Here is a 23083-nt window from a genome sequence, read left to right on the forward strand (position 1 = left end):
GCCCGCCTGACCGTGTGGCCCGTTCGACCGTTGATTACGTTACTACTAACTACTACTAACCAATACTACCACTTACTAACTTCGGAGCCTGAATAAGAGGAAAGGAAAGGCAAAGAGAGAAAGAACCTTTTGCCGGGTACCGAACGGGAACCTCGTGCGCATCCGGCCAACGCAGCAGCAGGATGAACCGAACTCGATAGCCGTCAAACCCGAAGGCGTAAAACAAAAGAGGAAGGGAACCAGAGACTGCAGAGTAAGGAAACCGAAGAGGAAGATGGATGGATGAATGAAATGAATGGGGATGAATGGCTGTGAAAGGAGAGAGTAACCAGCGAAACCCAAAGAATCCTGGAAGCTTCTGGGTCCACCAGGCCGATTTGCCTCCACCGGGCGTCGTCGTCGTTGCCCGTCGGAGGAATAGTCCCAAGCGTCCGCAGGGCCTTTTCTGGCTGTTCGCTGGGCTAAGAATAAGCCCATCGGCGCCTCTCTGTAACGCGGTGCGGGTTGCTGCGATGCTGGATCAGCGCATTGCAGCGCCGTTCTTTGACTCAGCAAGTCATCCATGACTCCCCATCCCCCATCGGCCTCCATTCCGTATAAATTGACTTTGCACTGCGCTTTTGCCGCTGCCACCTATTTATTCGCTTCCTCCTCCGTCCTTTGTTCTCTTCCTCCCTCTCTACCTTTTCTATCTTTTGCTTCATCAGCGAGCCCGGACTTCTTTCTGCTCTGCTTTCGATCGTATCCCCCTGTCACGCTATCCAGCTAAGCTACCTTGAACTCCGATCTTCGGTCCCCTTCCAATATCCATAGACCGCCATCCTTATCTGCCTGCCTCCTTATCACCACTCCTCACTCACCTCCTCTTTCTCCTCACCGGACTACTGCTCTCCACGTCACCCGCAACGTCCGACACTCTTGGTGTGCTCAACCAGTCCTCTCTTTCGGACTGCATAAACTACTACTACTACTTTGCCATTTGAGCGTCTTTCACTGTCACTACCAGTTCTCCCCGGGGAACAAGCACCTCATTTCCAGTCGGCCTATCGTCATTGCTGCCCCGGCGGCTACTATCTACTCTTGACACCGCCTCTTCTCCCACTCTCGCCACCACTTGCATCATGGCGCCCCGCAAGCCTCGCTGCAACTTCAAGGAGTGCAAGGAAGCCGCTCAACGCATCGTCGGAGACTGCAGCTTCTGCAGTGGTCACTACTGCTCTAAGCATCGCATGTTGGAGGCTCATGCCTGCACTGGTCTCGAGGACTGCAAGAAGGAGTCCCACGCCCGCAATGCCGATAAGCTCAACAGTGAGCGGACTCACGTCATTAAGGGCGTATGAGATCCCATCCCTGGAGACTTCACCTCAATTTTCCTCCTGTGATCTTCTCCTTGATCTTTCTTCTTCTACATTTCGCTGCGTCGCAAACATCATACATATTAGCGCGGTGTTCCTACGTCACACATACACACACACGTATTGCCGGCATTAGCAAGTACTGCATGGCCAGTAACGCTTTCCGCGACAGTTCGCCACCTTGGGTTGGGGAGGGAGTTTTGATGTTGACATTGTTTTGTTTGGCGTTCACAGCTCTGGAGTTTCGACGGCTATATTTTTGAGTATATCTATTTGCTGCATATTTCCTTATCTTTTTCCATGTGATCGTGTTCATCCATAAACTCCCCGCGGGCGGTTGTTGGCAACGAACCGATACTAGACAACATCACCATCTTCCAGTTGCGTTTGGATAGAATTGATGGAACCTTTTCCCGTTTGTGAATGGTTGCTATTTCCATTGGCGTGTCACATAGCCAAGCGGTCATAGGTATATATGCATATTTGTCCACACCTTCCATCAATTGAACTCATAAATCCAAATCCCCACGTAATAGCCATCATCCCAGCGTGGTCTGAGATTAGTCGTGTGCTAGCTACCCACGTAGCTGTAAGCTCAGGTAGCTATCCCGCTGCTCTGACCACTGAGCGTGCAGAACGTAGCAAGCGTCATATGATAGTAGCCCGAACACTCTTACGACCTCTCCAACCAACAAGCCTGAACTCCCATAGGTTGAAACCAACCTGACACCTAGAATCCCTGCAACAGAGAACAAGAAGATCTCGACCCCCTCCCATTTCCCCCCTCCTTCCTTCCCTAAAAGCAAAAGCACCCACCCACTACTACGACTAGTACATAACGAGCCTGAAACAAAGTGATACGATAGCCACCGATCCGTACCACGGGGGAGGACACTCCTTTTAGCCCGGTCCAATTTTCGGCCTACCACGCACACAGTCAGCCAAGGGGAAAAAAGCGTAACCACCTACCAACCAGTAACTGCAGCAGGGGCAAAAGGGGTGGAGTGGGAAAGAAACAAACATACATGTCGTGATGCTCGCTTAGTCTGCTCAGATACTTGTTTAATTCTTCGACGCGCTCTTTGTGAGTTTTGACCCCTTCTCGTTTCAGGCGCTCTTGCAGCTGTATAAAGTTGTTAGCTTATCTTTTCGTCTGTTACATAGACCCTTATCACTTCATTCTCCATGTAATGAGAGCATTTTAGTGAAGCAGCACGTAGATCATCCCCATACAAGAGAGACAAACATCAATAAACCAATTTATATAATACTAGAGCCAAAAGAGGGAAAACAAAAAATAAAAATAAAAATAAAAGAGACATATTCAATACATACCCTCTTCTTCCTCATCTCCTCATACTTTCTCTCCGCTTCGGTCTTCCCAGTCCCTGCTGATGATGATTCATGCTCATCAGCGCGAGGTTCCTCTTCAGCACCACTCGCTGTTGCTGATGTTGTTGTTGTTGTAAGTTGCTGCTGCTCCTGCTGCTTCTGCTGCTCATTCTCCTCCACATTGCCTTTCTTGCTGCTCTTCTTCTTTTTCTTCTCTATTCGACCGTTGCTCGTCTTGGAGCCTTTCAGTTTTAGTTTGCCGCCTCCACCGGGGGTGGAGTATTCGCTTGGTGCCATTTGCCCCCTCTCTTTGGATATAGTTGATTATCTTTATTTTTGTTCTATGTTTGGGGTAAGATGGTGGTGCATGGTTAGGTCGATGGGGAGGTATGAATGATGATGATGAGATGGATGGGTGGATACCACTACTGGATGGCGATTTCGGTTGCTGCTTCAAGCGGGTTGGTCAGGTGACTTGTGTCGTTTGTATTGATGGTTGGCTAGGCTAATGAGTTGGTGAGACTATGTAGTTTTGAGCTATTGTTATCAATTATAAGAGAAACAAGATCTTCGAATTTGGTAAGAGTTGAATTTGCTATGATGGTTTATGGTTCAATGTGGTTGGTTGTCTCGTAACTTTGAAGGTGTGCTCTACATCTACGGTATTCTCTGTCTGGCACTATGCATCTAAGTCTATGAGAAAATGTCAGAATAGGGAGTGATATCATGATTTGGCCTGTCCTTTTTGCTTTATTAATTTATTATCTAGAAAATGTTTCCTTGATGCCCTGCTATTCTCATGTCAAGTTCAGCCTCAGTAACCCAGTTATCCCATCCCTAAACTCCATCGTAACATATGCACATTAATCGAATGGAATCGGGCGCAGCCCGGATCCACCTCCTCGCTTTCGCATTTCAGCCCCGGCTGCAATCGTGCTGGGTACCTTGATTCCGCAGCAGTCCCCAAAGTAGTCTGTGTGGTCGGCATGGTTGTGGCCATGGCCATGCTCATCGTCGTGCTCGTCATCTTCCATGTCATCCGTGATCTCCCTCATCCCTGGAGCCGCCGGCAACAAGCTACCGAAAAGAAAGTGCTGCATAATTGGTAACTTGCCCAAAACCTCCTTGGCAAACATCTTTTTCATACCACTCTCGATTTTGCTCCAATTCTTGGCTCCTGATATGTCATCCAACATTGGACTGTGCCACCGTAATCCCTTCACTGTTTTCACACTATCCACCCATCGCACCTGATTTAGGTAGATGTAATTGTCACTTTCTTCCTCGAGAACTACCATGTTGTGGATTGCCAGTGGCGTGATGTAGGGATGTGCAACAAGCTGGGAGGCACCGAAAAGGAATGGCAGGAAATGGTAATCGTCGAGACCCCACACTCCATGTGATCCAGCAGGTTCCAGGTAGTACGTGGTCTGGATATCACGCATGAGATTCATGTAGCTAACATATACGTGGAAGACGATCGCAGGGAAGTCCGTCGCGGAGAACATGTGCACCTGTCGTAGACACAGCAACCACATCATGAAGTTCAATTCGTGGCCTGAACCGTAATCTAGTCGGTCGCGCGACCCAAGCGAATTGATCAGATAGGTCGAAGCTTCTTCTATGAGAGCTTGGTCTTGAAACCCGAGTATGTCCTTGTGCCACGCCGCACTTTGTACTGCGACATCGTCAAATAGATCGCGAAAAGCTGGGTTACCAAATCGCGAGCCGCCTTGGTCAAGTGACGGGTGTGTCTCGAGAAGCGATCGAATATGAAGGACGATAGACTGAATTTGGTTGATTATGGGGGAAGGGCTGCCAATGTCCGTGGTTGCCCGCCCCCGCACTGAATCGGACAGGCCGAAGATGAAGGCGAGGATCAAGGTGTGGGTTGAGGAAGAGAGAAATAGGCCATGATCTTGCTTCGATAATATCCGACGCACGGGGCGCGCATATTGATGGGAGGACAGGTCCGGAGGACTAGGGAGAGGCGGGGTGACTGGAGCAGGTTCGCGGGAGGACGTCTGAGACTTGGCTTTACTCGCACGAAGTTCCGAGAGCTTCTTGGAAAGGTCAATCTTCGGTTTCGGTGCCGGACTAGATACAGAAACTTGCGAGGCCATTTTGAGCGATATCTTATGAAAGTCAACGCGATTCAATCGTCCTAGTGACCTTGCCGGACGACAACTGACAGGAAGATTGCTGCTATCGTCGGACGAGGATATGATAAGCAGACACGGTCATCTGACACCGCTCGCGATGACATAAGATGGGTTTGTGTTGACCGGCAGAAACTGACCGCCAATTATCAGAGCAGCCATTACCCCTTTCCCAAGGAGGTATAGCTTCATTGCCATAATCTTGAGGCATACATCGAAGTATTCTGGGTGCCGCTGTCATAGGGTGGCGACGAAACCCAATGGGGTGAACAATGGCGCTGGAAAGGGTGATTTGAGCCACTTCGGATTTATCGGAATGGATTCGGCTTTGCCGTCTTCCAAATCCGTCCGCCGAGCAGCCTACCAAAACTCATCGAAGAGCCTCGGACGGAGGCCTTACTCCGCGCCGTGGATCATGATGGCATATGCGGTGCAACGCCCCCGAGCCTACTGACATCACATTGTACACAAAGTTTTCGACTCCACGAACGAGAAAGCAAAGTGGACCGATCGATTTTCAATGTGGCTAAGTCCAGGGCTTCGGTCCGGATTTTCTGGAACATGAGAGCGATATCCGCTGTGAACCATGGATCGGCGCGGCTGAGTCGAGGCACTATCGACTTGAAGGCAAGTACGAACGAAAGAGTTCAGCCTGGGGAAGGTTTCCGGAAGACAGATCTGATCGGGTGGAGGGCTGAAAGAGGGTCAGTCTCGGAGGGTAAATTGAAAAGAACAGGTAGGCATCGACCCTTGCATTGGAATTGACTATTGGGGAAAGGGTTTTCTATCCCTTATTATTGTATCGTAAACGAGGAGGAGGACACGGCGGTAAGATAGGTACAGTAAGCATGATACTGCTTTTGAATGTTTGTTGTTTCACTTGGGATTCAGTCAGTCGGTGCCTTATATCAACCCGACCCAAGATCGACCTACTGGTTCCAATATTATTACCTCTCTGAGGATTCAAGGCGTGTTCCGGAAACAAAAGCGATAAGGAACGAGGAATACATCTCTACTTACTGTGCTCCGTAGTCGCCTACGCAGATAAGCCCAAAATATGGGATACGGTTGGTTAGATGCACAACAATTCAAACCATGATTAGACTCGACTAGCCCAAGAGGCCCGGTCCCTGTCCGGTGACGGTCTATCGGGTCTGACGGACTCCTTGTGCCAGTCAGACAGCCATGTCTGGTTTCCGGCTAGGCCGCATGTACGTCGACGGTTCGGGCATATCAATCTTTTCCCTTCAGCCAATGGATAGATGTCCCTGGCTGCACAACATCGCTGAGAGATAGTAGATACTCCTAGTAACCTTGGGCAACGCCACAGGCAGCTCGAATGATGTCGTGATGATAGAATTGCTTGTCCATCGTACGGATGAGTCGCGATTGATGAAAAAGTAGTTATAAGCCTCCCATGACTCAGTTGTCGTCAGCTCCTCCTTCTATTGGCGCTCCGACCAGCTCAGGATCGCCGGTCTCTTCCCAGGAGAAGGAATAAGTCAGACTTCTGGGATGGTTACTAGTTATCGAATTATCTAGACCGCGACATGGCGAAGCTGAAACATCTTTTCTATCGTAGTAGGCGTGGGAAGTCGACGGGAGCTGAATTGCGTTTGAGTTGTAAGCAATTCGACGGGTCACTTGGCGCTTCTACAATGACTAGTAGTACTCCGTACCTCTTTCATGATGACCTTATCCGGAATTCTCAGCGGCGTATCCCGTAGTACTATGCAATGGGCCGTTCCTGAAATAGAAGGCCGCAACCAAGATCGGTCGACGTGGCTGAACCGCATTGAAACTGGAACTGGAACACATGGGCGATATCTAGTCCCTCACTAACAGTTTCTTGGCAGCCAATGATAGGCGTGACATGTGCCGCCAGACTCATGTGGCTAGTAGTGATCCCGACAAAAGTATTGGTCTATCACTTATCAGGGGAGGGGAGAGGAGGGGAGGGGAGGGGGGATTATGGGCACAGGCAAGTGATGTGCCTCGCGCTCTGGGAGGGAAGAATTGGCGCCCGCCTTCATCAAGTAGCTACGGACTTACGTAGGTACTCCAAGCCCCGTATCGTATCCATGACTTTTTAAAGTAAGCCACCATTATTACCTTGTTAGTCAGTTAGTCAGTTCTATCTTATGTGGAAGATGTTTCGTCAGGATGCTCAACAGGCTCGCAACAACCGAGGATGATGATGCGATCATGGGATGAAGTCGCAGATGATGGAGAGGATCACCAGGGGGACGGGAGAACAACAACACACCAAGTTTGGGAGAGATCTATTCTTGGTTGTCTCTGATTCCCATGCGGGATGTTTCAGTTGCATGGCTTTTCCCCTCCTGGGATGTCGGGACGTGTCAACCATTGCAGGGATCGCTGGCTGGCTGGCTAAGTTGATTAGTTTGGTATCGATGTACTGTAAGAGAGAAAAGGTTGCGAGTAACTAAGGAGATCAGTAAGAGTAAGAGTAAGAGTACGAGGACAGTAACGAGTCAGTACTAGATACGGCTAGTCGACAAACTCCGTATTTAGTCTTGCTTTTTCGGCGCGACGGGCAAGGAGTCACTGGCGCTAATCAAACTAGCTCGAATGCAGTTAGCCCAAAGCGTCTAGTGGGTGGCGGTCGGTCTTTCCCCACCGAGACAAGCGAGATTTCGATGCCCCTGTTCGCGTTGCGGATTGGCCGCCTGTTCAGGTACGGCCAATTTAGTCTACTGGTGCCTGGGGAGGTTTTCTCCGGAATTTGACCCAATAATGGTGGTCCCCCCCCTCCGTCGCATATTGCAGTCATGCTGGTGACAAGTTAATATAGCTCGGAGGCACAATCAAGCCATTCACGGGCCATCAATTCAGGATGGAGATGGATCGTTAATATCAGCGGGATTATTATGCTCCATAATGGCCAAATTGCCGCCCTGCAAGAACCCTGATTGCAACGGACGGCATGAACAGGTGGCAGTGGGAAAGTGGAGACCTCTGGCTCTGGCACTGGCTCTGACTTTCTCTCTCGTCCTCCATGTCTGGCTTATGTCTCAAGCTCAACCAGGGATGCGCACCGTATTCGCACTTGGTAGCAATCAAACACTATGACGTCTTATATATGAAGAAATGCAAGACGAACATTTGAGTGTAGATGGGAAAGTGCGAGAACTACTACATTAGATCTGCCACCCGCATTGTTCTTTTACAGTAAAGCCTATTGGCTTCGCTAGACCATCCGGATTTTGTACCGAAGCCGAGAAAAAAAAATAAATAAGGAAGCCTGCAGATTCGGAGTATTGCGACTTCATCGACAGGGTACTACGTACGTAGGCGCAGTAGCAAGTTAGTTAGAAGGCACGTATTCATCCGAGAACTCCGCAGGCCTGACTAACTGGAAGTATGCAATTTCCCCATGAAGGCGCTGGCCAGACTAGTCTAGTCTAGTATTAATGGATTTTAATGCTACGATGGAGCCTATTACTATCACCTTTAATTAGTAGTGTGCCTCGAAAGCGGGCTAGTGCGAGACAAGAGAGAGAGAGCGAGAGAGGAGCGAGAGAGCGATAGGTCTGCCTGAATTAATTGACTGGCCTCCCGTACTTTACCGGTGCGCATCGTTCGGTGGTCACGCCTCCGCATGCTGACTGGAGCGCTGGGCGATCGGATGGCCCTGGTAATACGCGGTACGGATCATTTGGTACTAAACCAACCTGAACGGTACGGGCGCGGCCCCTCCGGCCACCCAGCCAATCATCCCCTGCCGCCCTCCATACGTCGCCGTCTCCTCTCCTCCTCCACCACCAAGCCTTTTGCTGCACCTCAGCCTTTCCTCTCCTTCCTTCAACTTCATTTTCCTTTTTCCAGGTTGATCCTCTTCCTCTCTCTCTCTCTCCTCTCTCTTCCTCCTCCTGTCTCTCCTCCCCCCCTCTTCCTCCTTCTCCTCCACTTCTTTCTTCTTTCTCCTCTTCACTACTATACCTTTTTATTCACCTCAACCTTTCACTCTCTCAACTTCACTTCGCCCTCCTCTCCCGACACTTCCGCCCATCCTCTCCTTGGCCCGTTCCCGTGGCCGTCCGCTCCTTACAACAACATCAGTCTCCTTCGTCAACAAGTACGACACCTTAACCTTAACTCCCTCGATTTCGATACATTCATTCGATTCGCCTTGTTTCTAAAGCGTTGTTCGACAACTGAATCAGTCACAAAAGCGATTGTGGAGGCTTCTTGTATCTTGGGTTTCAGACCGTTTTTTGCAACAATATACTTCGACTTGTATTCTTTCGGCTCGTATTTCTCGGATCTCGGGACCTCGCTTCTTGCTCGGTGCGACTATTGAGAGTTTGGATTTGAGGATTCAATGGTACCACTGCAGAACTGAAGGCCTCCAGACAACACCGGGCTTTCCAATCATTGTAGGGAAGTCACCAAGGTCTGGAGGTCCCCGTGCGTCGTCGAGGTCACATCAACTGTGTCCATCACTTGTTACGGCGTGATTCAAGTCATTATTGCATCAAGGTTTAAATCGGTATCATCCAGACCTCTTGATCAACCCGGCATATCGTTATGGCTTCGATATCCCTTCCTCCACAGCCTCAAGCTAGTCCGGCATTCTCTCCATATCTTCCCTCAGCTGATCGGTCTCCTGAGGGTCACAGCCGCCACAATCTGAGAATGTCTGCTCCGCTTCCAAACCCACACTTCGTCTTTCCAGCCCGGGATCCTAGCGATGAGACACCCAAGTCATCGGAGACGGGTGCGAGGACTGCTCTGCCGCTCCCAGCGTTCTCTTTCAATCCGGGCGCTCAACATTCGTCACAACCATCGATGCCCTCTCTTACCCCAAGTAGGCCAGCTGGACACCGCAGACGATGCAGTGAGTTCGTTGGTGGAGAACATCCGATCATTCCGGCTGGGTCCATCGAGGCCACTCAAGGCAAGGATGACAACTTAGCGCCAGCACCCGCCAAACTCCCCGCTCCAGGGCCCGGCTTCAGTGCGGGTAGTCAAGGAAAACGCCGTCATGCCCATCGCCGCTCGGCAGCTATATCCAGCGTGGATCTCACGGCTATCTCGAATGCGCTAGACTTGAAACCACCCATTGGAAGTGCTCCGTGCTTTCCGGCAGACACAACGCGCGAAGGCCATGCTTCTAATGAACCTCCCAGGCCAGTCTCTCAGTCTGCAATTATTCTGACCCGGCGATCTCCTCCAGTGTCGCCTACCATCGTGATTGAGGAAGACCACTCAGAGCCTGCTGAACCTGGTACTCCTAGCTATGTTCCCACGCCCGAACGCCACTCAGCCGAAATCCTGTCGAAAGAAATTGAGCCGGCGGCAACATCAGGATTTGGTGCTTCCGCTAGAAATAGCGGCTATACTTGCTTTTCTCCTGCAGTCGACAACACACAACCTAAGGCTGAGAAGTCAAGGCCAAGACCTCGAACTGCGGATGCATCCTTCATGCTAGATCCGAGCAAGACCGCCAACGTGGACGATGCATCGCCCATGAAACGGCCATTGTCTGCGGCAGGCCACTCGCGTAATCGCAAAAGCTTGTCCTCGGGAATTCTCGAGCATCTTGCAGGCTCATCGCGTCGTTCCTCTTCCTCTTCCAGTGGTTCAGAAAGCAGCTCGAATACCTCGGTAAGCGAGACAAATGAATCGTCGGAATCTCCGTCAGGCAAAAAGAAATCGAAAGCCAAGAAAAGGCAGAAGAAAGTGCGGTCTTGGGCGGGCGCTCTTCTGACAAGAGGTAAAAATAAGCGGCATACCAAGAAGGACATGCCGATATCAAAGTCTACTGCCTCTCCCCCTGCATTAACCAGGACAAATTCGGATCTTGGTTCGGGCTTGGACGTCGATTTCGATGATGACAACATCGTCGTCTTGCGAACACCCACCAACCCGGCTACACCGGAGTCGAGTCACCTGCCTCCAGAGGAGGAGCTACAACCTAGCCTGGATAACTCTTGGAAGCCAAGGAGCTTCTACGAACAGAATACTCAGAATGATGCCTTTAGTCCAGTGATAGATCTTGATGCAGCTCTGGGTCCATTCAATACCCCTGATATGCGGTCTAGTCGTGTTGCAGAGAGCGGCTTCTCGGCGGCAACGAAGCGGATGTACAGTGGTGGACGACGGGGTGAATTCATAGGTCCGGAGATGCGCTATCATCGCCGTGCAGAGAGCGCTCCGGAAATGCCCCCCTTTGATCGCAGCTTTCTCGGTGGCAACCGATTTGTCACCACTTCAACCTTGGAGAACCCTGATGTTCTGTACGAAGAAGAGGAGGATGCTTTTCTTGCTGCCACCGGCGATGCTCAACAGGAATCTGTTGAGCAATCAGGTCCGCAGGTGGCCACATCCGACACGGCTGATGCAGATAGGCAATCTGCGGATAGCAAAGACAGCTCTGATACCCTGACACACCAGCCGCTTGCTCAAGAAACTAACAAGGGCGATTTACCTCACGCTGGTCTGGGTATACAGAAGGACGAACCGAACGATGCCACGGACATTGCTGCTACCCGTCCGGATCAGGAGGAGCAGAAGCTCACCGCCAAGCAGACCTCGCTCGCTCAATTCCACAATGCGGCTAACCCTTTCTCTGCTCAGCTGCAGAGTTCGACAGAGACGGACAGACAGGAATGGCAACATAAGCCTGTTCCACCGAGTCCTGACATCTCGCCTCGATTTATGCCTGCTGACCGAACTACCACCCCACTGGAGCTGACCCCCAATATCCCTCCATTGTCTCTCCAAGGCAACAACTCTCTTCCAAACTCTTCCTTCCCATCTCCCGACTTTACGCTGTCTTCCGACGTTCCTCGCTCAGTCACGACTTCGTCCACGACCGACCGTAATTTTTCGAACCCCTCATACAATCCCTCGGTGGATCTTCCTCAGGGTTCAGTTGAGGATGTGCCCTCACTGACCAGCAGTGCATCAACGACGACAAACACCTTGAACCGGATCTCCGGCACATTCTTCACTCGCCCTCGCTTGTCCACTGATCGTTCGGCGTCTTTTTCTGCCGCTGTGCGCCGTCGTACCAGCCAAGCCAACAGCTCTAAAAGATCCAGTCTCGCCAGTCTCTCCAAGCTGGTTGTTGGGCCCCACGCAGAACGGAGCAAGCTTAGCTACGAAGAGAAGCCCCCGGAAGATGAGCCTGAAAGAGCCAAGAAGAAAGGTCTTCGGATCAGCCGTCTCATGCACTTCTGGCGAACTAAAGATAAGGACAAGTCCTGTCATGAACATGGTGTTCGGGATCAGCGGCCCTCTTGAGCCATCGCTGCTGGGACCATTGTCTGCCCCTTGTACATATCTAACCTTATGATTCTCTTGACGTGGTCTTTGCAAGATCTACTTTTTTTTTCATCTTTATTCCCTCTTCTTCTTTCTCCCTTTTACTTCTTTTCTTTTTGATTTTTACTCGGACCGGTTCACCTTTCTGCGTGTTGGGTGGTAACTGACGAATCTCTTTTTCATCGATATGTGGTTAAGCGTAAGAGTATGAAAGCTCTATCTTGTTTATTCCTTTCTTGTCTCTCGTTCATGGCCGGTTGCAGTTGTGAACAATGCCTTCATCTCCGTTCGCTATCTAATGTTTCAGGGCCCTTCTACTGTTTCATTCTTCTTCTTTCTCAGCTTCTTTTGATTTCACATTCATCTATCTTTCTTTCTTCTTGCATTCATTATGGCATCCATCTTTGTGTCATTCTTTTTCTCCACGAGACTCTTCTTACACGGGCTTACTGGTTTTGTTGGCGATTCTGAATTGGGGTCCCTTTTTATTCGACTTCCTTGGGAGGTGCATGTCTTTCAAATCACGAAGTGCAAGCATCTTTGCCACTTTGAGCGTGCAGAGCTACATGCGTACAGTATGAGCTGCTAACAGACAATTCAATCTACACTCTGCGTCATCAAATTGATGGCGTCTACTCAGTAACCATTTCGAGCCCTTGTAGTGTGTCATGTCTCAATTATATTAGTAGGGATTCATGATGTCAGTACAGCAGCTGTAGCACGCAACGATTGGTTGTAGTTCAATATTAGCAATGCTCATCTTGCAAATTGAAGCACATACTCCAAAAGTGCCAAACACCGTCTGGTGGCCAGTACTGGTGTGTAGAGTGACGATATATATCCAACCACGGGGCCCCACAAGCCCGTCCCAATGGCGAAACCGAAAATTCCCCAAATCCTTAACTGAATTCAGACAACATATCCTAACAATCAATGTAAGATATAAATCACAAAAACCACAACCTCTTCAAAAATGGCACCTCGATCCAGCAACACATCCAAAAAACCCAACAAAAAGGAGAGTAGTAAAAAGAAGCTGTCCTCTTCCTCACAAACACAACCGCGCCGAAACACCAGCAAAACCGAACCCAACCATCATCAAGATCACCTCAACCTCTCCACCACCATCCCGCTGACTCTCCAGCAACTGTTACTAAATGTGTTCAAAACTGCTTTGCTCACAAACGGGCACAATTATCTCCATAACCGGGAGGAGACGAAGAAGAACGACAATGATGAATCCGGAGCCACCACTGCTGATTCAGCAGAGCAACAGCAGGAACAGCAGCAACTAGACATCAAAAGTCTGATCCAGACGATCAAAACCCATTTGTATAATCGTGACTTTGACTCCGCTTTTACAGATGCCAATGAGGACTTGCTTCGTGCTTATGCATTGCGGTGGAGCTCGTCCAGGGCGTTGGGGTATGCGGGCATCTTTCGCGCGCTGTTGAGGGAGGTGGTTAAGCCTGTTTCTGACCATGCTGCTACTACTTCTACGAATAATGTCGTGTGTATTGGAGGTGGCGCGGGTGCTGAGATTGTTGCGCTTGCGGCTGCGTGGAGGGATTTTATGGTTGGTGCTGAACTACGATCTTCTTCTGCAAGAGATGAGGATCAAATTGCAGATGCTGTTGAGGCGGTATCTTTGGACGATGGGAAAGAAGAAGAAGGTAGCAAAGAAGCAGTAAAACAACCAACTTCCACCACCACTTCTACTACTACTACCACCTACCCCGGCCTCTCCGTCACGGCGGTAGACATCGCAGACTGGTCAAAGGTAGTTGAGCGCTTATCCACCGCTATTCAATCTCCCACAGTGACAGGGTCAAAGTCGCATCCTGCTCCATTGTTACCCTCCAACAAAGACGAAGAAAAGAAGACACCCAGCTTCAGCGTTGGCTTTGAGAAGCTAGATGTTCTCTCCACGGGGGAGAAGGAACTTCAGGGATTATTCTCGCGGCAGGGAGCGGAATCATGCTCTACTGTCCTGGTAACGTTGATGTTCACTTTGAATGAACTGTTCTCGACATCTATGGCCAAGGCTACAGGGTTTTTGTTGCGCATGACGGACATGTTGCGGCCTGGAACGGTGCTGCTTGTGGTGGATAGCCCCGGGAGTTATTCGACGCTGAAGTTGGGCAAGGGTGGTGATGGGGAAGTGCGGGAGAGACAGTATCCGATGAAGTTCTTGTTGGATCATACGCTGCTGTCGGTGGCGGAGGGCAAGTGGGAACGGTTGATGTCGGAGGATTCGAGGTGGTGGAGGAGGGATGCGGCCAGGTTGAGGTATGATGTTGGGGAGGGGGCTGGGCTGGAGGATATGAGGTTTCAGGTTCATGTTTATCGGAGGGTGGGGGTGTAGAGTTAATACTCTGTGCCTTGTGTTCTTTTGTATGGTTGCATTTTGTTCATGGTTTACAATGATACCTACCGTCGTGGAGTCTATGTCTTGGTGTTCGTTACCTGCTATAAGGTTTCGATATGTAGAGGCATATTTGAGAGAGGAATGGGTATGATATTGCTACAGGTTCATGCGTGTAGGAGTGCATGCGTGCGAGAGGGTGTGTAAGAGAGGAAGTGATGAAGAAAGAAGACCAAACGACATTAATTCGCCACGGAGATCATGCACGCCTGAGATCCATCCGGTTGAAGGAAAACAACAAAGAAAAGAGAAATAAGAAATACACGTAATTCCATTCACCAAGCCACAGCGCCTTCTAGTTTCTCAAGCCCAGCAAGAGGCTAGTGCTCTTTCCGCCTTCCTTGCCATCGTTACCAGGCAGATACGTGACGTTGGGGTTGTTGGCAAGCGTCGTCGCGATCTCCTTGCTGGCATCGATACGACGAATCTCAATCAAGCCGCTGCCCGCCTTGGCAACAGCCTTGCTGATAATATCGGCACTCTCGGCTTCACCCTCGGCGCGGATGACATTGGCCTGACGTTCCTGCTCGGCCCTCTCGACAATGAAACGGGCCCGCTCGGCGTCCTGCTGGGCGATCTGCTTCTGCTCGACGGCACGGGTGAATTCCTTTCCGAAGGTCATGTGGGTAATGGAGACGTCCTCAAGGGCGATGTTGAACTGAGAAGCTCTCTTCATGAGGTCTGTGCGGATGCGGTTGGAGACAGCTTCACGCTGGGTGATCAGTTCGGCGGCATCGAACTGAGCGACAATGGCTTTGAGAACTTCGTTTCCGATGGATGGGAGCACACGCTCATCGTAGTCGATACCGTAGGACTATTTGGGAGAGTCATGGTTAGAGGGAATGGACCCAGTCGGGTATAAAAAGGGCACAGGCATCTTACCTGGTAGATGGCCGGCAGCTTCGGGACCTCAGGACGGTGCAGCACACGCAGAGTCAAGCTGACCATCTGCAAGTCCTTACTACCCGTGGTGGTGGAAATGTTGCGGGGCTTGGTGCGAACATCATAGATAATAGCTCGCTGCAACCAAGGAATGAGGAAGTGTGTGCCCTCGTTCATGACCTTCTCCTGCACTCCGGACAATCGGTCGAAGATGACAGCGCGGGTACCACCACGAACATCGTAAATGGAGGAGTTGAAGATGTAGACTCCCGCCGAGATGGGAACCGCGAGGCGGTAGATCTGCTGGAGGAAGGTAGACATGGTGATAGATTGATGAGCGAGGGGACGGGGACTTCAGCAGCGACAGAGAAACGACCGTAATTATCAGGCGGGCGGGAGTTTGGCTGGAGATGATGTCGAGGCTTTTCGCATGCTGTCCCGAAACGGATTAGCGCTGGGCGGTGGTTTGAACTTCCAACTTCGACTTTCGTCCGTTTTGGTCCGAAGGTCACCGACGACGACTTCTCTCTCTCCTCTCACGCCTCATCTCTCACTCCCCACATCGCGCTTTTCGTCGCTGATTCTCCTCGCATATCTTCACAATGGGTGGCCATCTCGATCCTAAGAATGGAGTGTGAGTATTTTTGCCCCATTGTCTCGTCTTGTCCGCTCCCTAGCTTTTCCGGGGGAAAGGGTACCATGCGGCCTCGTCTGCGATGAGATATCTACCCATGGCCCCTACCCCGAATGGCTCCGATTCTTGTTGAGTCGTAACATATTGGATAATCATGATGGCTAATTTGTGGTTTCTTTTAGCTTCCTCGGCTGGTGGGGTGATCTCGGTATGTCTACAATATCAACTTGATTTGGCTGTCTGCGAAGCCTTTCGACTGTCAGCAACATCGGGCCACCGGGCTTGTTACTCGATTATGGGCCTGCACTGCCGACGAATCACTGCTTCAATAAAGGCGACAGCATGTGCAATTGCGTTTCGGAACCCTTGCTGACATGGCATGTCTTTGCCCCATCTAGGATGCCCTACTCCCCAGCGTGTGACCTCCTACTCCATGTCCCCTAACCGCCAGCGCCCTCTTGCTGGTGCCGGTCACGCCGCCATCTTCAACGTTTTCCGCAGATTCAGACACCAGGTCCTCTACGTCGCTCCTCCCTTCATTGCCGCCTACGCCATCATGAACTGGGCTGTTGAGAGGTATGCCTCCCCCTTACCTGCGGACATGAAGGCCTATATTACACACGTTTCCGGTACAATTGATTGCCCCAGAGCTGACGCTTGGACTTGCTTGTAGGAACGAGTACCTCAACTCCAAGCCTGGCCGCCTTCTCGAGGGTGGTGAAGAGTAAATGTAACGTGCCAGCTCGGAGGATCTTGGAAGAAAGGGATGACATAGGGCAATATGAAAGGGCTGGATGTGTGATTGCACTGTACAGTAACTAGAAGCAATCGAGTATGTTGCAATGTTTTTGGTTGCCTTGACCGCGCGTGGGGTGCATCTGTAATCAAGAATGGGCGGCATCGTATAGGCCGGAGGGATTCCACACCCGCTTGGAGCCAGCCCGTAGTGTAGTTCTGCCAATCACCGGCGGCTATTGCTTGAGCCTTCTTTTTTTCCAGCGCGGGAAGTATCCCACGCTTCCTGGGCAGGTCAATTGGCCATACGGTTTCCCTTTAGATAATTGGGATGTTGAAGGAGTGCTGCCCGAAAGCCCGAATGTGATGATTGTGGTACAGGATGGGGATGATGGATGGCCTTGGCCGTGATACTACGTATCGTGATGGACCACAATTGCCCAGACGATTGGATGGAGTACAATGCGAGTTGACCAATTGAGTTACGCAAGTGTCTATTGTCCATTAGGAGTATCGTGCAATTCTTGATCGAGATAAGGAAAAGAAAGACTCTTTTGAGGCAAGTTGAAGTGGATGCTATTACTCTTAAATTACAGACAGGCCATACCATACCAGCAATACGGCAACCAAACCCACCGGCCAGAAGAGAAAATTACCGAAACAGGCGACAAAAGAGAGAAAACCCCACCTGACTGGCCGCCATCGCCGGTGATAAATTACCACTGGTCACCAGCCGTACATACAATTTTTCTGTTTCTGGTTTTCAACTTTTCCCCCACTCCGCATGCGTTCGTCTCTCGTCGCTTCTTTCCTTTCGCTTTCCTTCTCTCCTCCTTCCTCCTCTCTCTCTTCCTCTTCCTCTCTTCTCTTTCGTCTCCCCTCAGCTGCTTCTTCGCTGTCTGCTCTCCGTCCTCGTCCTCACCTTCGTCTTTTCCGTCCTTTCCACCACTCCATCACCATGAGCGACATCACTCACCCCACCATCAAGGGTATGTAGTATTTCCCTTATCCGCACCATCCACCACCCTTCCATCACCTCGCTGTTTACCCCACCTCCTGTTCTCTTCTCAATCCCCAAACCTACTCTCCAGATCTGTTCAATGGATCAATGCCCGCTTATGACGCCTCAATGAGCGCAATCTCGCCCCAAGACGATGTCATTCCACTTGCTACCCCTCTTACGAAATTTACCCCTCGCTAACATTGGTCCTTCCCATTTTCTGCAGATGGCTGGTTCTCCGAGCAGTCTGACATGTGGCCCGGCCAGGCCATGAACCTTAAGGTTAACCAGATCCTCCACCACGAGAAGTCCAAGTACCAGGATGTTCTTGTTTTCGAGAGCAGCGACTACGGCACCGTCCTCGTCCTCGACAATGTCATCCAGTGCACTGAGCGCGATGAGTTCTCGTATGTTGAAATTCTTACCACGAGCTATTTATACCCGGAAGCACCATTGGCGCTAACGTTATATGACCATAGCTACCAGGAGATGATCACCCACCTCGCCATGAACTCCCACCCCAACCCCAAGAAGGTCCTGGTCATCGGTGGTGGTGATGGTGGTGTCCTCCGTGAGGTCGTCAAGCACGAGACCGTCGAGGAGGCCACCCTGTGCGACATTGATGAGGTAAAATAACAAAAAGAAATCCCCGTGTGCTCGTGCTGTGTATGTGAATATCTGGCTCATGGTTTCTTAGGCTGTCATCCGTGTCTCCAAGAAGTACCTTCCTGGCATGAGCATTGGCTTCCAGCACCCCAACGTCAAGGTCCACGTTGGCGATGGTTTCCAGTTCCTCAAGGAGCGCCAGAACGAGTTCGATGTTATCATCACTGACAGCTCTGACCCCGAGGGTCCCGCTGAGAGCCTCTTCCAGAAGCCCTACTTTGAGCTTCTGCGCGATGCGCTCCGTGAGGGAGGTGTCATCACCACACAAGGTTGTTCGTCGCCTTTCATTAATCCCTTCTTGCCCTTTACATCTCACTTCTCTCTCCCCTCCTTGACTCCTCTATATCCCCCCAAATCTCTACGTACTATTTGTGTTATTTGTATTTTCTCGTCGCGAACTATGAAGCTAACCTTGTTACGCCCCAAACCACCCGACCCCTAACCCGGGATCGGTTTGGGTTCGTGTTTTCTACCCATACAGCCGAGAACCAATGGCTGCACCTGTCTCTGATCACCGACCTCAAGAAGGCCTGCAAGGAGGTTTTCCCCGTTGCCGAATACGCCTACACCACCATCCCCACCTACCCCTCCGGCCAGATCGGCTTCATGGTCTGCTGCAAGGATGCCACTCGTAACGTCAAGGAGCCCGTTCGCAGCTGGACCCGTGAGGAGGAGGAGAAGCTCTGCCGCTACTACAACCAGGACATCCACCGTGCCAGCTTCGTTCTCCCCAACTTCGCCCGCAAGGCTCTGGATGCTTAGACTATCTGAAGTTTTGTCGTTCTAATACTTTGGGTGGTGGCCTCCTCCGTTTCGAGGCCCCACGGCGGCTGATAATCGATGATGATCTGACGATGACGAATATAACAAAAGATTTCTGCTGCTTCCTCATAATATCCCCCCGATGCTTCACATGGCTTGAAGCGTGAGATGCACTCCGAAAGGATCTTCCTAAGAAATAATACTAGCCAATATCCGCTTTGGATAAGTGGACAAGATATGACTATCCCGTAAGCAAATTTTATATTTACGTGCTTAGTTCGGTGTTGCTGCCAGTGCAGGTTGGCCGAGTCCAATTTGAAAGCCAAAACTGGTGATAGTATTCTCTCGTCATAGACCAATTCCCCTCTAAATCTACCCAAAGAAAACTAGAACGATTATAGACCAAGAGATTGAATGAAACAGATTGCATATATTTTTATCTTCAAAGAAAAAGTCGTTAAAATAGGACTTCTCCCGGGGGTATCATTGCCCACAGGGATCAACATCGTCCCAGATACTCATAAACATGAATCAGTACAAACCATCACGATGCTACCGCAAGACGTTTACAGAATCTGCTGGAAAGCACGGTTGATGGGGGAGCGCACGGTGTGACCCTTGTAGAAGTCAATGGTGGCGACAGCGCGCTTGCTAATGCCCTCAGGAGTGAACTCGAATTTCTGCAGTGAAGTGAATTAGCATATGCGGCTATTGAAAGAGGTGGACATATTTTGTAGCTTACCTTGTAGACATCCTTGTAGGGGCCAGAGGCACCGAAGCGGTTGAGACCGAACTGCTCGTGAGCGTAGCGCTCCCAGCCCATGGTGGTGAGAGCCTCGACGGAGAGGACGGGGATGTTGTCGGGGAGGACCTGGAGCTTGTAGGCCTTGTCCTGGGCATCGAAGACCTCGAAGCAAGGAACGGAGACAACGCGGGCAGCGATGCCGTGCTTCTCCTTGAGGTAGGTGGCAGCCTCGATACAGATGCTGACCTCGGAACCGGTGGAGATGAGGGTGACGGCAGCGTCGGGGGCCTCGAGGGCAACGTAGGCACCCTTGAGGGCCTTCTCGATGGTGGAAGCCTCGAGCTGGGGCAGGTTCTGACGGGTGAGGGCCAGAATGCTGGGGGTGTGCTTGGAGGTCAGAGCAGAGTAGTAGGCAGCGCTGGTCTCGTTGCCGTCAGCAGGGCGCCAAACCATGCAGTTGGGCAGAGCACGGAAGTGAGCCAGAGTCTCAATGGGCTGGTGAGTAGGACCGTCCTCACCCAGACCGATGGAGTCGTGGGTGGCAACGTAGATGGTGCGGACACGGGAGAGGGCCGACAGACGGACAGCACCGGCGGCGTAGGAGACGAAGTTCAGGAAGGTACCACCAGCGGGGATGACGGTGCCGTAGGCGGCAAGACCGTTCATGACAGCGGCCATGGCGTGCTCACGGACACCGTAGCGGAGGTAGCGGCCGGACCAGTCACCGATGTTGTACTCGGGGGGCTGGAAGTCAACGGCGTTCTTCCAGCGGGTGTTGTTGGAGCCAGTCAAGTCGGCAGAGCCGGACAGAAGCTCGGGGACGACATCGTGGATCTTCTCGAGGACAGCCTCGGAGAGCTTACGGGTAGCAACGGCAGCGTCGGTGGGCTTGTAGACGGGCAGGCTCTTCTCCCAGCCCTCGGCAAGCTTGCCGGAGAGACGGCGGGTGAGCTCAGCGTGCTCCTTGGGGTACTCAGAAGCGTACTTCTGGAGGAGCTGGTTCCACTCCTGCTCCTTAGCAGCACCCTCAGCGGCGTGCTTGTGGTAGAGGTCGTAGACCTGCTGGGGAACGACGAAGGTCTGCTTGGGGTCGAAGCCGAAGAGCTGCTTGACACCCTCGCAGTCGTCAGCCTTCAGGGGGTTACCGTGGACACCGCCAGTACCCTGGAGCTTGGAACCGAAACCGATGGTAGTAGTCAGACGAATGACGGAGGGCTTGTCAGTGACAGCCTGGCACTTCTTGATAGCAGCCTCAATGCCCTCGAGGTCGTGGTCACCGTCCTTGACGTACTCGGTGTGCCAGCCGTAGGCCTCAAAACGCTTCATAACATCCTCAGTGAAGGCGCACTTGGTGTCACCGTCTGCAAAACAAGCCCTCGTTAGTATGGCTGTGATAATGAGGAAAAAGGGGTGATGAATGAAGCTTACCGATGGAGATTCCGTTGTCGTCGTAGATAGCAATGAGGTTACCGAGCTTCAGGTGACCAGCCATGGAGGCGGCCTCGCTGGCAATACCCTCCATGGCGCAGCCATCACCGAAGAAGCAGTATGTGTAGTTGTTGAAGAGGGTGTAGCCGGGCTTGTTGAAGACAGCAGCGGAGTGACGCTCGGCAATAGCAAGACCAACGGCGTTGGCGAAACCCTGGCCCAGGGGACCAGTGGTGACCTCAACACCGGGGGTGTCGTGAGCCTCGGGGTGACCGGGGGTGATGCTGTCGAGTTGCTACACGAGCATGATAGTTAGGACATGTCTACAATGGCTCTCGCAGAAACCCTCAGCGGATACATACTCTGAAGGACTTCAGGTCATCCATGGAGACCTGGTAGCCGAAAAGGTGAAGGAGAGCATATTGGAGCATGCAGCCGTGGCCGTTGCTGGGGAGGAAAGTTAGTGAAACGATCACCTGGACACAAAGATTGCCAGTTGAAGCTTACGAGAGAACGAAGCGGTCACGGTTAGCCCAGTCGGGATTTTGGGGGTTGAAGCTCATGAACTTGTTGAAAAGGACGTGGGACACGGGGGCCATGCCCATAGGGGCACCGGGGTGACCGGAGTTGGCCTTGAAGGTGGCATCAACCTAGAGGAGGATTAGCTTCAAAGTTGACTAAGAGTGATAGTTCTGATAGATATGCCCACTCCGCAATCCGTAGCTAGTAAAACAAGGAGCTCCGAGGAGATAGCAGCTACAAAAAGCCGATCCTCAGTGTGGGAGACTGTGCTCCGCGGAGTCCCCGTGATACCAGGGATGGCCTTCCGGTGCCGGAGCTCTAGAGAAGCTCTCCGTCACACCGGAATCGGATGGGAGTGGAATAGAAGCAAAGAGAATGGGAGCAAGAGTTGCATACCGCGAGAGTGCGGATGGTGTTGATGGCCAATTGGTCCACGTCGTTGTAACCCATGATTGCTGTGTCTAGAGAAGGAGTTGAAAGGTTAGAGGGAGGTTGAATGGGGGGCAGTGAAAGTTGTTGGGGAAGAAATGAGGGGAGGGGCCATACTATTTAAATCCAACCAAGTTCTTGTTTTTTACTTCTAGTGGGATCTGAGCGGGATGATCCAACAAACAATCAACACAAATGGGAAGACCACCACGAGATGAAGAGGGGAAAAGATGACTGAGAGAGAAGAAGAAGAAGGAGCAGGAGAGAGAGAAGAGAGAAGGAGAAGAAAGGATGACAAGGAAGGGGGAATGGGCGAGGAAAAGCGAGCCAGCCAGGCGGGCGGAGTGGGATGGGAAGCAGCGACCAGCAACGAGAGGGTGAGAAAGGGAAGGTGGGGGGGCAATGATGTCTGTGGTGGGGCACCAACTCTTTCACCGGCTGCTCGGAGGGGGTTACAACTCGCTGGCCACGGCTATTCTTTTCTACTCCTTCGTTTCTTGGTCGGCTATTGCCAGGCAATTGACTGACTTTGGGCGGTACCTTGATCTAAAGCTCGAGGATGTGAACGGAATATGATGTTGGCATGGGGATTGGGGGAAGCTGTCGAGGTCCTCAAGGTAGTATACTTGATGATGATGTTATGCACCATGTGCCCCTCCCCCGCTGCCTCAGGCAAGCTGCGGTCCCTCCGGAATTCAATGCAACCTTTCCAGCTC

The 23083-nt window shown here is 51.4% G+C and overlaps 10 protein-coding genes across 10 annotated transcripts, besides 1 other annotated feature; 5 read left to right on the forward strand and 5 right to left on the reverse strand.

The window, feature by feature from the left end:
• Window positions 1–40: part of a mobile genetic element (Remark: Vader is flanked by 44 bp inverted repeats (IR);~Title: transposon Vader - Aspergillus niger) that runs on past the window's edge.
• A 1202-nt stretch (window positions 41–1242) lies between these two features.
• On the forward strand, window positions 1243–1491 carry An08g06485 (hypothetical protein; the record flags this gene model as incomplete). Its single annotated transcript, XM_059749132.1, has 1 exon — window positions 1243–1491. One exon carries the CDS (start codon window positions 1243–1245, stop codon window positions 1489–1491), a length of 249 nt encoding a protein of 82 aa, XP_059604104.1.
• Window positions 1492–1802: 311 nt separating this feature from the next.
• On the reverse strand, window positions 1803–2984 carry An08g06490 (uncharacterized protein; the record flags this gene model as incomplete). Its single annotated transcript, XM_059749133.1, has 5 exons — window positions 1803–1942; window positions 2172–2277; window positions 2325–2334; window positions 2381–2478; window positions 2691–2984. 5 exons carry the CDS (start codon window positions 2982–2984, stop codon window positions 1803–1805), a joined length of 648 nt encoding a protein of 215 aa, XP_059604105.1.
• A 566-nt stretch (window positions 2985–3550) lies between these two features.
• On the reverse strand, window positions 3551–4810 carry An08g06500 (uncharacterized protein; the record flags this gene model as incomplete). Its single annotated transcript, XM_001392728.3, has 1 exon — window positions 3551–4810. One exon carries the CDS (start codon window positions 4808–4810, stop codon window positions 3551–3553), a length of 1260 nt encoding a protein of 419 aa, XP_001392765.1.
• A 1458-nt stretch (window positions 4811–6268) lies between these two features.
• On the reverse strand, window positions 6269–7640 carry An08g06510 (hypothetical protein; the record flags this gene model as incomplete). The annotated part of the gene is made up of 4 exons (XM_059749134.1): window positions 6269–6499; window positions 6899–6958; window positions 7113–7292; window positions 7488–7640. The coding sequence occupies 4 exons, from the start codon at window positions 7638–7640 to the stop codon at window positions 6269–6271; spliced, it is 624 nt and encodes a 207-aa protein (XP_059604106.1).
• A 1757-nt stretch (window positions 7641–9397) lies between these two features.
• Window positions 9398–12118, forward strand: An08g06520 (uncharacterized protein; the record flags this gene model as incomplete). Its single annotated transcript, XM_001392730.3, has 1 exon — window positions 9398–12118. The coding sequence occupies one exon, from the start codon at window positions 9398–9400 to the stop codon at window positions 12116–12118; it is 2721 nt and encodes a 906-aa protein (XP_001392767.1).
• A 994-nt stretch (window positions 12119–13112) lies between these two features.
• An08g06530 (uncharacterized protein) lies at window positions 13113–14820 on the forward strand (the record flags this gene model as incomplete). Its single annotated transcript, XM_059749135.1, has 2 exons — window positions 13113–14428; window positions 14670–14820. 2 exons carry the CDS (start codon window positions 13113–13115, stop codon window positions 14818–14820), a joined length of 1467 nt encoding a protein of 488 aa, XP_059604107.1.
• Window positions 14821–14859: 39 nt separating this feature from the next.
• An08g06540 (uncharacterized protein) lies at window positions 14860–15767 on the reverse strand (the record flags this gene model as incomplete). The annotated part of the gene is made up of 2 exons (XM_001392732.3): window positions 14860–15378; window positions 15447–15767. The coding sequence occupies 2 exons, from the start codon at window positions 15765–15767 to the stop codon at window positions 14860–14862; spliced, it is 840 nt and encodes a 279-aa protein (XP_001392769.1).
• Window positions 15768–16048: 281 nt separating this feature from the next.
• An08g06550 (uncharacterized protein) lies at window positions 16049–16808 on the forward strand (the record flags this gene model as incomplete). The annotated part of the gene is made up of 4 exons (XM_001392733.3): window positions 16049–16080; window positions 16263–16288; window positions 16479–16656; window positions 16754–16808. 4 exons carry the CDS (start codon window positions 16049–16051, stop codon window positions 16806–16808), a joined length of 291 nt encoding a protein of 96 aa, XP_001392770.1.
• A 965-nt stretch (window positions 16809–17773) lies between these two features.
• Window positions 17774–19243, forward strand: An08g06560 (uncharacterized protein; the record flags this gene model as incomplete). Its single annotated transcript, XM_059749136.1, has 5 exons — window positions 17774–17804; window positions 18042–18222; window positions 18295–18442; window positions 18513–18750; window positions 18963–19243. 5 exons carry the CDS (start codon window positions 17774–17776, stop codon window positions 19241–19243), a joined length of 879 nt encoding a protein of 292 aa, XP_059604108.1.
• A 566-nt stretch (window positions 19244–19809) lies between these two features.
• On the reverse strand, window positions 19810–22388 carry An08g06570 (uncharacterized protein; the record flags this gene model as incomplete). Its single annotated transcript, XM_001392735.3, has 6 exons — window positions 19810–19923; window positions 19986–21349; window positions 21417–21711; window positions 21779–21863; window positions 21924–22066; window positions 22335–22388. 6 exons carry the CDS (start codon window positions 22386–22388, stop codon window positions 19810–19812), a joined length of 2055 nt encoding a protein of 684 aa, XP_001392772.1.
• Between the last annotated feature and the right edge of the window lie 695 nt (window positions 22389–23083).

The sequence above is a fragment of the Aspergillus niger genome (genome assembly GCF_000002855.4).
Source record: "Aspergillus niger supercontig An08".
In the NCBI taxonomy this organism is placed as follows: Eukaryota; Fungi; Ascomycota; class Eurotiomycetes; order Eurotiales; family Aspergillaceae; genus Aspergillus; species Aspergillus niger.